The following is a 15,154-nucleotide window of genomic DNA, read 5'->3' on the forward strand; positions in this document are numbered from 1 at the left end:
AACTAAACATAAAAATCAAGCTGGGAGATCTTACAGAGTGACCTGAAATTTAGCAGATCTCATTGTCAACTTTTTGATTATACATCAGCTCAGGAAATGATTCCTGCTGAAGATTGTGCTTCAGCATATTTGAACCCTTGCTTAATTTTAACTATTTGTCCAGGAGATTTTAAAAATCAGTATCTTGCTCTTTGATTAAATAGTTTTTTCCACAGAATTTACGGTATTACCAGGTGAGGCAAACACCACCATTCTGCACCGGCAGAATGTGTACTCCTAGCTCAATCTCCAGTTAGACTTCTGTCCTACCGCGACACTGGGAAATACTGATGATATTGCATGAGAAAGAACTATTTGCCATTAACGGTGTTCTCTTTGGGTACTGTCTTTTTACTGACCTGTGATTCAGCCAAAGCAGCATGCCGAGCAGTGGGTTGTAAATTAAGGAGAGATTCAATCGAGTCAAGCCTTTTGCTCATCGTCTGTTGATGACTGGGATACGTGAAATTAATGGAGTTTTCTGTTTTAAAGCGTTTTAAAAATTATTATGGAAAATTCCATGCAGGTACAAAGTAGAAGTAGTAGTAATGATTTATTCATCACGTCTCTTTTGACATCTGATAGCCAAGACACCAGAATGAACAAATGCTTCAGATTCGCTTATCATCAATGAATGTCTTCACAGCGTGGCAGAAAACAAAACATTGCTATCGCTATCTGATATTTCTACAATGCATGAAGTGTACTTGCACTTAAAAGCTGCCGCCATTTATTATAACACAACAAATATACCTGCACAGAAGCTAGTAAGTCTTTGGCAGGTATGAATAATAATCTTAAAACCATTTAGAATAGGTGTAAATCTCGTAGCTATATGCCTGCTGTTTGTTTCCTCATTAGCGGAGATGATTTGAAAGGCAGATGTTCTTCTTCTTGAAAATCGGAGATACACCTCTAAACTCCCATATTGTTTGTACCTACAGATGAAATTAGAACTTCCTCCTATTGTCTTTGTCGTATGTCCCATCGTCCCTAACTGACGCATATTGTATAGTCTGCTCATTTCAAACAAGGCAATGGCGTTTTCAAGATGAAACTGTTTCTAAAACTAAAAAATGGCCAAAATCCAAAGATTATTATCGCCTCATCTATTCCTTGCAATGTTGCATGAGAGAATTTTCCATGTCACAGGCACACTTTCCATGGTCTTTTCTTTGATTACACACTAGCGAGAGATGTTATTATGGCACTTTGTTATGACTAACCTTTAAATTATATTTAAAATAAATTTTTAAAAAAGGGAATTGTGATTTAGTGGCTATGGCTTGATTTGAATGATTAATTTATGTATCATTAGGGCTGGGAATCTTATAAACTATATATTATATTCTGATTTTGTCATTCAAAGAAATCTCATGAGAAAATAGTTATGAAAAGTTTGGGATGAAGGCAGGGAATGTCCCAGCTTTTGACTTAAATAAAATTTTTAACAGAGCATGTATAGCAATGTTGAAGGGAAATTTCTAGCTACCTCTACTCTAACCACATCAATTCAACTCCTACATTATCACAAACAAAATATTTTCTTTTTTTTTTTTTTTATAATTATGCTAATTGTCAGGAAAAGTGAATAATTGGATCCGTAGAAGATTTTACAAGTCAAACAAGAGTGAGAAGGCCAGTTGTATGTAGAATAAGAAAGTTTTAATTGGTGATCATTCAGGTGTTCTTTCTACCTTTGTAACAATACCAAAATAAGGGTGTAGCTGAAAAAATTGAGATCGATATATTTTAGATAGCAGGGAAATAGCTTTTTTATGAACCATAGAATTAATCTGTGGAGTTTATTGCCATAGCTGTCCCAGACTATAGTGCACTGGTTTTTCTCAAAACTAGATGAGACATTTATGTATAAAATAATGTTCAGAATTACATTGTATCTGCAGGGTAAAAATGATCACAGTTACAACCTTTATTTTTTAGGTCTTCAACCAATCACTAATTCAATAATTCCAGGAGTTACAGGAGAGGCAACTTGGTTTGGGGAGGTATTACTCCATAATTATCAATAATGCAATTTCACGAACTTTTCTCTTTGATGTCATAAAATAGAAGAAAGGACCACACAGCGGTATAATAAATGTGTGCACTTAGAGTCTTTTTTTTTTTTTTCTTCTTTTCGTGGACAATATTGTGTATAGATTATCTCATCTTCAGTTTGTGGGTATATTCCAAGTATTGATGATAGGAATAACAAATACATGTGTTTGTGAGAACATCTTATCTAAGTACTGGAATAGGTAGTGGAGTCTACCTCCTTAGAGGTTAGACATGGTCCTGGGCAACGGGCTCTAGGTGGCCCTGCTTGAGCAGGGGCGTTGGATAAGTTGACCTCCAGAGGTTCCTTCCAACCTCAACCATTCTGTGATTCTGTAAGACAAGTAGTCTAGTACTAATTTCTAAAGTTCTAACCAGTGGTGACAAAGGCTTCTTTTCTCCTGTACAGCTATTTTCTTTAGTCTAGCCCTAACAAACTTTTGCTTGCCACAGGTTTAGTTGATATATATACACTTTTTTTTTGCCATGCAAAGAATTCCGTAATGTAGAGCAAATGGTTGGGAAACAGTTTGGGGTTTTTTCCCCCAAAGATTTAGAGACGTTAAGTCTAATGAAAAGAAGTAATTGTATTTAAATATTCTCCACTCCTTTTCAGGGTGCGTAATGATTTTGATGTGCTTACAAACCGACTGATTGGCAGCCATGGCTATTGTACTCAGGTAAGTTAAGCGTGCAGTCTTGAGGATGTTGTATGCCTCTGCATGCGGAGCTGTGAACTGACTTTTGGGAAGAGATGGCGTTTCTTAAGGTTCCTTATGTTTTGCTTTTTCCCTACAATGTCAAACACTGTCATCCTTTATTCTTTTTCTCTTGTGTTTTGGCATATTGTTGTCTTTGCTTACAGACCCTCTGCTTTTTGGCCTGGTTTTCTGTTCCGCCCGCGTGTGTACCTATGTGTGCCTGTGCTCATAATCCTCTCATCTGCCTCTTTTGAACTCCTTAGCTGATTTCGGTGCTGAGATACCGCTGAGACTGCAAGCTGAGTTTCCTCCCTGCCATTTCAGAAAGGTGCTGAGGTTGCATGTCTGACTGTACTGCTCCTCTGGAAACGGTCACTGCCCAGCTAACTGAGCTAATGCTGACTGAAGCTAACTGGTGCTTCAGACTGGAGACACTGACTTCTTATATACGTGTCTGAAAGAAATGTGGTGCTTGAAAATAAGCAGTCTGAATTGCTGTCTGACACTTAAGACAACAACTGTATGCAGTCTAAATTCCAGCTCGTGTCCTGTACCAAATGTCTCCCACTGGCTGGCTCTAGGCCTGCAGAGGCATCCACCCAGCTGGAAATGCTTTGCCTTGGACACATAGGTGGAATGTAGATCCCAAAATTCTGGGACCCAGATTCCCCCAAAGCTGGGGCCTAGGCAGTTGTGTGGTCTGAATATGGTCCGCAGCCATTAAACGTACTGCCGTTTTGGCTGCAAAAGGCAAACTTCAGGTTCTTCTCTTGTACTGTTACTAGAAGACTTTTATACTGTGGTTACGTGGTGATTCCTCAAGAAAGGGATGGAATATCGCTGATGGATTAGAAGTCCAAAAAGCATCAGTAAGAACCTATAAACTTTGGGGAATCTTTCAGGAGAAACATGGGGCTATAAACGTGTGCAGTATTTTTAAAATCGTACATCAAGTCCAAACTGGCAATACCAGTGTTATTCATGGTTTTGGGCATGGACTGTTTATTCTGGAAACTTTCTTCTTGTTATTTCCCCTCATGTTTCTTGACATATGTTATTTATTAATAGTTAGCTGGTTCATTGCTATAGCACAGTCTGCTGCTAGATATTGTTACGTGCTGTTACATCCTAGCTGGCCCTCGTGGGATCTTATGCTAAGCAAATTGTCCAGTGTCTCTGTTCCTTGAACCTTACGCACACTCACATGCACGCATGCACACCCCCCCACCCTCTCACACGTATTTTGCCTCTGACACACCTGTACTTCTAGTTCAGTTGGAGAGGAAATAATCAACAATCTGCTGTAGTAAATGTGAGTATATTAGCGATATGGACCAGATGTAAAGCCATATGGGTGAATGTCTTACTGAATGAGATTTAAGTTCATCCTGAAATAATCGGTGAGAAATCAGTAACAAATCTTGTCCAACATATAAAATACATCTCTGTGCACATGCAGAAATATCAGAGAGTACTGCACAGGCTTTTAATTTATATCATTCATGCTGTAGCTTTCATTGTAGAGAAAAAGGGACAGCAAAATTTAAAAAAAACCCCAACACTAATATGAAAAGTTTGACAGTTGGTTTTAAGAGTAAATTGATTATCAGCAGTTTGCCTCTGGAAAGATGAACACTGAAAACTCTTCTAATATGTCTTCATTTTACTTTGAGAGTAGACTTTCCCCAAAATATCTGGAAAAAAATTAATAAGCAATCCTAATCCTAACCCTAAACTTAAAGCCACCACATAAATTAAGGGTCTGGTACATGTGCAACTTTATCAATCCTGAATCAATCTTGTACTGATGTCTGGTAGAGACAAGACATTTAACTACTGGTCGTTGTTTGATTGTTTGTTTGTTTTTTAAATATGTTACAAACAGGAATTGGTGAACTTGCTTTTGACTGGCAAAGCTGTGTCCAATGTTTTCAACAATGTTATAGAGCTGGACTCTGGGAATGGCAATATCACAATTTTGAAAGGTGTCACAAGCCGCAGTGATATTGGTTTACTGTCTCTCTTCGAGCATTATGATGTTTGTCAGGTATGGTTTCCATTCTTCTGATTTTAATTAAAAAGGAAACAATTAAATTTAAAATTGCCTTGGAGTGAGTGTAGCAGCTGAGAAGTTATGGGCTTGATTCAGTTGCTCACTCAGAGGCATCTAGCAGTGTTTTGGATGCCCCAAGGGAGAGCGTGGTCTCCCTTCTGGATGCAGGTTCTGCGTCACAACTGCCACCCCTTGGTAGACGATTTGGGTGGTCTACAGCATCTCAGACCTTACATGCCTGTGTCGTTCTCTAACTGATCTCCTGAGGTGGGAGTCAGCTTACAGACTAACACGCTTCTGTTTAAGTGGCTGCTCTATAGATCTGTGTATATGAGTAGGACCTGCTCAGTGGAGTCTGTGGAGTTGAAAGCTGTCCAGCTGACTGAACATAATTGTGCACTCGCGGCTGAGCTGAATAAGTTCCCCTGATTGTATTCACTAGATCTCCACTGATTATAGTGGACTTCAGACACTCAGCTCACACGTGGACACCTGTATCTTAGTTACATATAGATAAGCAACTGAATCTGGAGCTGAAATTCACTCTAAATATTCAGTTTTCCACGAGTTCCTATATGATGGGGAGCCAGATTGATTGAACCCTCTACTCCATGCTGTAATGGCGGTCATACTGTATTTGCAGTAAAAAAAAAATTTAAAAAATAGACAAAATTGTTGTCAACATAATGGGAATGTTCCCTTTAACATGTATTGGAAATTAATATTTTAATCGTAGTCATCATGAAAATTAAAAGATAGATTAAGAATTTCAAAGTGACAGTCATTAATTTACCTCTGGAAAAACTTGTGTAAGGATTTCACAGACATCTTTGTTGTCAATGATGGGCATCTTTCCTGAAGACATGTTCTGTCTTAAACAGACGATCTTGTGTTTGATGTAAGGACATTATTTGAAATTCTGTTGCTTGTGTTACATGCTAGATTAGATAATTGCAATGGTCCCATCTGGATTTGCAGTCAGTGCCTCTATAAAAATTTGAAAGTGATTAGCAAAGAATTTGTTTGTACTGATCTAATATAAATGTGTGACTGAAAACAACACTTGATTTTAACTGTTTCCCATATGGCTAAAGTCAGTTACATTTTCCTGCTGCTGACAAATTATAATTTTTCTTATTTTCAGTTAACACAATGCTTATTATTATGCTCATTATTCACAAGGCTATAATAAGGCTTAAATTCAGTGTATCAGTGTCAAGACAGTATATCAGTGTATTCAAATCAGATTAATTCAGAACAAACTAGACTAAAAATAGATTAGCTTCTGTGTCTAGTTCAAGCTCTCAGTCCTTTTCTATAAACAATGTAACATTTAAAACCTCAAAAAATAGTTATGCACCACTGTAGCATTTTTTCCAGTGTCTAGTGAGGAAAATGACTTCTAAGTAGCAAAATGGTAAGTGAGGTCAGTGCAGGTAAGAGCTATTTCTTTCCCATCTGCCCTCTAAAAATAAAATAAAAAAGTTACCCAGAGAATCAGACACTGTCTTCCACTTGCTCTGCGAATTGTACGGTGGAAAGGAGTCTGTTTCTTCTCCTACTGTGCTCTTGCATGGCAGCTGGACTCGTGAGCAGTGATCTGTTTTCCAAGCCAGTGACTCTTAATCAGTTACAGAAACTCCAACAGACGTAGTTTCCTTTCTTTTTTTTTCAATTTACACTAGTTAGTTAGACATCTGATGCAAATTGCCTTGCTTTTTATTAAGAACATCTGCGAGTGCTCCGCATTTCATTTCGTACGTCTTGGTGCATGCCGCAGTACCTGCCTTAGGACTAGGACAAAAGTCAGATTCTGGTGGACTTTGGTCTCAAGTGTGGGGAGTCTCCACTGTGACTTCAGCATGTGGGGCCAGCTACTGCTTTCTGTTACAGAAATATAAGTTTAGAACAATTTAGAAGGGTTTAGAAATAAAGCCAGGTTGGATGGAGCTTTGGGCAACCTGGGCTAGTGGAGGGTGTCCCTGCCCATGGCAGGGGGGTTGGAACTAGATGGACTTTGTGGTCCCTTCCAACCCAAACCATTCTGTGATTGTATGATTCTATGAAAAAAATAAATGTCACTGATAGTTTGCAGTAGTGGAACTGGGAATAGCATTTGCCTGTAAGTCTTTCAAACTGGCTCTTTTTTCTCTTCTCAGTGTTTCGGTAAGTGGATTCAGCATCCAATTACATTGTGGCTGTGAGGATGGTAACTGAAACCAGTAATGGAAAAGGACTGTCATTTTTGGTTGTGGGTTTTTTTTGTTTCCAGGAGTAAGAAAATCCTAAGCGTGCTATATGATGAATCATAGACATTAGAGTTGGAAAACTCCCTTTAGGTCATATCCAGCCAATCTCTCAGGGGATAATTCAGGATATTTTTATATCCTGTTAAATAGTAGGCTTTCTTTTAAAAATCTGTATCCATGAAGTTCCTGCCTTTTTGTTCAGATGGCCATTTATTATTTGATTGTAGTGTACATAACTATGATCTGATCTTTTTTCTTACACGTCTCTAATATATGAGAAAGTGCAAATGCAGATATGCAGGTACCTGCGAATGTGGAGATTTTAATATCTACTACACAGCTTGTGCTTTGGATGTACTAACATGAAATCTGACTGTTCATTTACCTAGTTTCCTCTGATTATCATTCTTATTTCTAATCCAACCTGCCCCCTAAACAATTCATCCCCATCCGCTAGACATTTGCAAGCTGATGTAAGAGTTTCTCCCTTTTTCATCAGTACATCCTGTCCAAAGCTTATTTTTATTGCTCTACTCTAGACTTCTTCCAACTTACCAACGTGTTTAGGAAGAGATATGCAAGATTCCAGGCTAGATGCAGTAAATCCATATAGAGTAAGAGTTCTATACTGTTTTATCTCCCTTGTCTAAAATGTGAGGTATTTGTTTATAATCCACAATTTCCTTGGCATGTCTTCTGAGTTGAAAATATCATGAGGGCATGAGAACGGAATTAATCCTTCTGTCAAACTTCAGCAGTAGCAAATCAAAACAAAACGATCAGTCCCTTTTTCTCCAGTGACTGCCTGAAGAATCCCTCGTTTGCTGATCCATTAATCTCTTTCAGTGGATCATGCCGAATGTGTTATCTTTGCTGATTAGAAAAATGTGTGCTTCATGTAATTTGTCTGGAATTGTTAATGTGTAATCATCACTCTTAGTCCTAACATATCACCATACTCAGTAGACTTTTTTGTAATGTAATTACTTATTGAAAATTGGTTCACAATGACAGATGGATTCATTCAATCTATTTCATATGCAAACATTTAGTTTCATAGTGAGAGTCCATATTTTAATACAAAAAAGCAAAAAGTCTAATTCTGTTACTTTCCGGTAGGCAAGTTACACATCTTTGGATCTCTTTTCTTTGTGCTAAGCCCATATTTAAGCTATATTAATTCCATCTGATCTTACACATTTAACTAAGAAGCCTAAATTCAGATTTGAAGTTTCTTGGGATTTCTTTAGAGCTTTTAAAGCAATGGAAACATTTCCAAAAGCTGGTCAGTCCACATAAAATTGGTGCAGGTTTTCCTCTGTTTGCTGGACTGCATCATGCAGCAGTTTGCAGTATTCTTAGGGAAGCTGAGTCCTTTCTGCAGCGGGGACAAGACCTCAGAGGAAAGGGTGAGGCACGGAGGTGGGCAGGGCCAGTTGTAGAAGTGGTGAGTGAGAAAGTCCCTGCATTTGGGTCAGAGTCCTTGGCCTAAATGCCACATTAAAATTGCAGGTGAAAAACCTTTGAATGATTAAATGCTCTTTTCAGAACTTATGGTGATGTTAAAAGCAGAAACAGATGGAAACAGATGCTCCTTGTATTTATACGGCATTTAAGAGACTAACAGCGACAAAAAAGAAAAATCATCTGCATTCTCATCTGAAGAATTTAAAAGATACTATTATTATTATTTATTATTATTATCATCATCATCATCATTATTATCATTAGCAAGTACCAGTACCTGAAGGGGCCTACAGGAAAGCTGGTGAGGGACTGTTTATCAGGGAGTGTAGTGACAGGACAAGGGGTAATGGGTTTAAGCTGAAGGAGGGGAGATTTAGATGAGATGTTAGGAAGAAATTCTTCCCTGTGAGGGTGGTGAGGCACTGGCACAGGTTGCCCAGAGAAGCTCTGGATGCCCCATCCCTGGAAGTGTTCAAGGCCAGGTTGGATGGGGCTTTGGGCAATGTGGTTTAGTGGAGGGTGTCCCTGCCCATGGCAGGGGGGTTGGAACTAGATGGTCTTTGAGGTCCCTTCCAACCCAAACCATTCTGTGATTCTATGATTCCATAAAAATAGCAATATCTAGCATTTACGTGTCATTTCCTATGGATATATCTGTGCTTTGCAAAAAAGGCATTACCATTTTTTTTTTGGGGGGGGGGGGGCAGTAAACAAACAAACAAAAGCCAAAGTGCTTATCCCAGTAACTCATCCAGTAAGCTAGTGGCTGAACTGGGAAGAGAATACAGGCCTTCTGAATCTCTCCTTCTAAAGTTAGTCTGATACTGACCAAGATAATATGAATGTGGCCATCTTTCTGAAATGCTTTTTGAAACCACTTTAGGTATGTGCTGTCGTACATGAAATAATGGAAGTATTCAAGGTTACTTGTCTCTTTTGAACTTTGAGACTGATTCTTCCTTGTCTTCACTGATTCTCTCCTGCTTCTAACCTGTCCTGCTGTAGTAGTTAAACCTCCTATCATCTGATCTCCCAAACTCACCCTGCTCTGATTCTTTACAATGTCCAAGTCTCTGCCGCAGCTGTCAGCATTTCAAGAGACTGATGCTTTTTAGTTTTTGCATTGCTGAAAATGAAGAGAGAATGTGGCATTGATGGAGAAGCTATGCTCATTTTTCCTATTCCTTTTCAAAAAGAGACAGAAAAATAAATAAACAGAATTTATTCATTAAAATTCCACAGATGGGAAATATTATCTTTGGTCCTTTTGATGAAACCAGCACACTCTGTGCTATAACAAGATCTACTTGAATTATTAAATTCAGCACACATGCTTTGTCTTCTGGCACCTCACCTGTTTATTTGCCCTGTGGAACGTCCTGCCTATAACCTTCTTCGCTGGGAAATATGTCTGCTAAACAGGCGCCTTTCTCAGTCAGATAGACTGGATTCAAGCCAGGTCATTGGTCGGGTTGTGGAGGGGGAAGTTTAGAAAGAGGTTTTTAACCATCTTGTTTAAGAAACCAACAACAAAAATATGCATGTGCAAAATGGAAACTGATGGTTGGCTTTAATTTTCCACTTATTTTTCAGTAACGAGTATGTGGTAGATAATGTGCCGCATAGATGCATTCGGCAAGGGACCCTGCTATTTATGTACGACATTTGTGAGCGCCACTTTGGGCAAAAACGTGTGATACATGCAAGTTTGACTGAAACAAGGCTGACAAAGCATTGGCCATTTAAAAAGTCTGTTCTAAATTCCTTATTTTTACATCTCACTTTCTAGCCTGGAGCTGAAATTTTCTTTAATGAAGTCCTATTGTCTTCCCACTTATCCACGGACAGTTATTTTACCAGAGGCCAGTCACTGTTGCTGGGATATTGGCATTGGTTTCTTGTCAATGTCCTTTGAAATAAAATAGAATCACAGAGTTTTTATTTAAGACAGTAAGAATTACAAACCCCACATGTTTAAAAGAGTTCTGCATGCTTTGCAAACAGACAAAACAGAAAATGAAAAGTTAAATATTTTCCACAGTCTCTCTAGATTACAAATACCTGCATTTGGATCTGGATTTATCCCATCTAACTTTAGGTCCTTTATAGGCTGAAAATGCTTCAGGTTAGAGTCCAGCCAACTCCCTTTATAGATGGTGAACAAGGGGGTCCAAATTTCTGACAATACCCATCTCTTCCTTGGTTGATTTTGCAGACAGCCAAAGCCAACCTAAGCTAGGGACCAACCTGAGTTAGAGGACCTAGAAATAGATGCTGAAGAGTTAAGTGGACTGAATCTTGACCTATCTTTGTCATTGCAGTGAAGTAACTCACTGAAATGAATTATAAACTCCTTCATGTGTATTGAGAGAAAGGCAAAGTGCTGGAGTCTGAATGAGGGTCTGAATCTCATTTTTTTCACTTCATGGGACATAGCAGAAAAGCAGCAGAACGGAACAAGGGTAAAGAAAAGATCCTGAGTCTACCTGGCACCCTGAGGTCTATTTACCTTGCCACAACTGCTATCTTCTTATATGTTGTGGCAGCATGAGAACTTTAGTCAAAAGTCAGTGCTTTCCAGGAGGTTTTCTTTGGTTTGGTAGTCCTGGGATTGACCACACATCTCCTTCTATTCTTCTTTATTAATGTTGCCCTTTTTTTCACTCCAATTCATCATCAGAAAGATTTCCTTTTCTACAACAAAAAGGATTCAAAACTTCAGAGAAATTATCTAGGGCTCCCATGTAGCAGTAGTGTTTTCTACTACAATTTTTAGATATCTGGCTAAAAACTCCTTGATTTCTGCCTAACCTGGAATAGTCATTAAATTATGCATACTCTGAATATCAGATGTTGTGAACATTAATTCTATTATACACATTGATGGCAATAACTACCCTCACCTTCAACTGTATGCAAATATAATAGTTATATGGCTGACCTGGTGTTGTAATAGTGCTGGTGGAATAGGTGAACTGATTCAGTGGTGTTCTTGATCACACAAGGGCTATTGCAAGGGTATCGTTTTTACACCATTGATACTTCAGTCTTAACACTGTTGGAACATCGTTTAATATTAATTCAGTAAAGGTCATTGCAATTGCAGAGAAAAAATCTTGACAGAACAACCAACAGGCTGTGGTCTGTAACTGTGAAAGGTTTGTGTAATTATCCTTTTGTCTGTCAATTCTATTGGATTCAGCAGTTACTCAGTTTGACAGAACCCAGACCTTTGTGGAATCACATGGACCTCAGTACTGCACTGTATTACTACTTTGGAAAATAGGCATTTATACCAGTTGCATTCAGGCTAACAAACATAAAGCAAGAAATGACTCAAGTTTGCACTATAACAGAATGTAATTTTAATTAAATAAAAAAAAGTAAAGTCCAACAAGCAAGGAGCTGAAATTATGTTAAATAATAACAAAATTCCTGGAAAAAATGCTACCATATTAACCATATCCAGTGATTCCCCTTGGTTTTGATATCATCTTCTCTTTGAATCATGGCCACTGCAGAGGAATGATAACCTAATGTTTGTTTCTCTTCAAGGTAAATTGCTTAATGGAGTCCAAGAGACACAGGATCTAGGTTACATTTCTTGTTTGCTTCTTTTGGTATACACATGGCAAAAGGTAGCGTCGTTCAATGAGCAAATAAAATCTGAATGGTCAAGCACCACACACTCATTCTGGCAGATATATTGGAATAATTCTGCAGTAATAAATATTTGTCTGTAGATTTAATTTCACTATTGTGCGAATCCACACTAGTTGGATGTGGAAAAAGACCACCCGTAGTGTTGAAAATGAGCCCTTTGAAGGTACTTGCTTTTGAAAGTTTGACATTTTCCAAAGATGAGAATTGTGTCCCTGAAATTTATGAGCATTCTTAAGGGATTTGTAAGGCAGAGGATTAGGGTTAGTGAAGTCTCCGTAGGAATTGAAAACATGCAGCATGAAAAGACACCTAATTCATTCCCCTCCCTATTTTTTTTTGCCTGAAGAAGATTAATGAGCACATTTGAAAACAAATATTTGAATAGTAATGCATTATTATTTTTTAATGCATTATGATACTGCAAGCAGAAAAAAAATATTCTTTTTTATGTTCTACAAAATAGAAATACAGCCATTGACCCCTTAAAAAAGAATTAATAAAATAAATTCAAGTCACATATCCCTGATTTGCCTTTGGAAGTCAGAGCCAGCATCACACTCATAGGGCAGCGTACAACAGCTGGCAAGAAGGGCCCCATTTTCTGTCACTTGTTGGATGACACACACTCTGACTGTAGTTTAAAGGGTTTCCTGAGGATTCAGAACACTGGGTGTTCGTGTTCGTTCTTCTCTGTCCTGCTTCAAGGTCCTGGTATATTCCAGGAATACTATCACCAACCTACCTGGCCAGACAATTGAAGAAGCACTCACCTCTCACCTGCTGGAGCAGTTAAATGAGGGCATACTTTCAGTCCACTCAACAACTGATGCTTGAAGAAGTGGGCAGAGGAGTCCTCGCACTGAGGATTGTCCTTACTTTGTCAGTAGCATGGTTCCATATTGTATTTTGTGGAAAAAATCTGGGCATGATTTGGGGAATGCTGTGGGAGAGGGATGTTCGTTGTAGGAAGTCTAGACAAAGTGACATGTTTGAGGAGAGGAAGAAATTTTAGCCTTATGGATAAAAACCATTCCCTGCCACTTGACCTTAAAGCTGGGAAACAAATCCTGGGGCTGTTTAGTCTACCAGTGTAGGAATAACGTGAGATATCTGGAGAGCCAGAAGCCCTTGGAAGCTGATGATAGTGGGATAGGGTGGCCGGTCATTCTGGGGAGAAGCACACCTGCAGAGACCAGCCAACACCTGGAACACAAATTGATGTTAAAGGCCACAGCTGATACTTCAACAAGTATAGCTGATGTAACCGAAATGAAGACTTCTCCCTTTTTACAGGAGATGAGGATTTGACCTGCAATGTTTTTGTATTCTCCTTATTGTCTTAAGGTTCATGCCCTCACCTTTTTCTGCAAGCACTGTAATTGAAAACTATACATATTTGGAAAATGTTCCTACAGACCTTACTCGTCTAAACAACTTGTCCTGACTTCAACAGGACTGTTCATGCGAGTAAGAACTGGAGTGGATGTGTGCATTGAAACAGTTCTGTATCTCTCTAATCTTTTATCAAATGTTGTTTGATGAAGCTTGGAAGTTACTTTAGCAGACATATGTAGGAAGAACACATTTTTAGGAAAGGACTGGCTGTTCCTTTTTGGCTTTGATTTATCTGCATACTAAAATATGCATGTTTGTGAGACTGAATCTTTTCATCCGTGTCCCTCTAATTTGCCATCTTTTGTTGCATCTGCGTATTTCCCTTCTTGATAGCTCCTGTTATGAGTAATTTTGTAAGCTTGTAAAAAAATTTCTGTACTTTTAAGCCAAAAATTTACATAAAAGGCAAAACTGTTGTATAAAAGGCTGTTTTAAATAGATATTAGCAAAGTAATGAGTCAGGGAACAGTTACTTAATTAGCTAGAGACTTGTTATCTAACATCTGAAGAAATTCTCATTGGGGAAGATAATTGATTTTGTACTTATATAACACGTCAGATATAAATTCTAAATCTCAGTAATAAAAAACCCCACATACTCCTTATGACTTAGGATGCCGTTTAGGCTTTTAATTACAACAGCACATATGTTGGCTTCTGCCTTTTAGCAGTATATTGGATGACATTTGCAGCCGTGTGCCCAAGGTGGAGAACTGAGGGCTGTACTCCACAAACTGTATCTAGAAAACATGTATGAGAATTTTATCTTCTCACTTACCATGTTACTGTGCAAACCTTTACAAAACTACCTGAGACTCTAAACTAGCAAAGTTTCTTTGGTCCATACGTCTGTATTATGGAGACAGAATATTTCTGTGCACATATATTTGCACACTTGGCTGTCATTTCTTATTTTGCAGATTGGTAGCACATCAGCAGTGCAACATCTGTTTAGCAAAGGATACATAAAACTGGAGATAAAATAAAGATGGTTATACACAGCATCCTGCACAGTAGTGATTCTGTCTACTATAATAAGAATAAGCAGCAGAGCTGTAGTCAGAAACATTCCACTGAAAGCAAAGAGTTTTATTTTGGTTTTTTGTTTCCCTGAGTGATTTATCAAAGATACAAAAAACAACACGTCAATGGCAAAAAAACCCCAGTATTATTTTGAAGTTAGAATGCAACTTCAATGATAGGAATATAGCTAATAATAAGTATCTTTTGTAGCTGAATATTAAAATCCCAGCTGGGAGAAATAAGGTTTCTTTGCTACATTAAACAATCTAATCACAATTTTTACTCTGTTATTTACTAGTGAAGGGGCTAAAATCATTAACTAATACTGCAGCTCTAAAGCAGCAGCATGCAATGGGAAGATGGTATCTGTCTCACAATACATTACTGTGAGGTGAGCAAAATACCGCAAGATATTCACTGACCTCATGGCGTGCAGGAAACTTCCGTGACTCGTTTTATATCAGCATATATTATTTCAAAACCATAGATACACTCCCCCAGGTATT

At 38.3% G+C, this 15,154-nt stretch overlaps 1 protein-coding gene across 8 annotated transcripts in view; it reads left to right on the forward strand.

Moving 5' to 3' along the window:
• MINDY4 (MINDY lysine 48 deubiquitinase 4) overlaps nt 1-15,154 on the forward strand; it is an 82,894-nt gene that overhangs the window by 53,183 nt on the left and 14,557 nt on the right. For 6 of the 8 annotated variants that reach the window (XM_054814800.1, XM_054814803.1, XM_054814799.1 and 3 more), the window contains 2 exons: nt 2,714-2,777; nt 4,684-4,845. In XM_054814800.1, coding sequence (XP_054670775.1) covers nt 2,714-2,777; nt 4,684-4,845 — 226 coding nt within the window. The remainder of the gene's footprint in view (nt 1-2,713; nt 2,778-4,683; nt 4,846-15,154) is intronic. The other 2 variants (XM_054814802.1, XM_054814804.1) reach the window with 1 other exon arrangement.

Source organism: Grus americana, chromosome 2, assembly GCF_028858705.1.
Source record: "Grus americana isolate bGruAme1 chromosome 2, bGruAme1.mat, whole genome shotgun sequence".
Lineage (NCBI taxonomy): Eukaryota > Metazoa > Chordata > Aves > Gruiformes > Gruidae > Grus > Grus americana.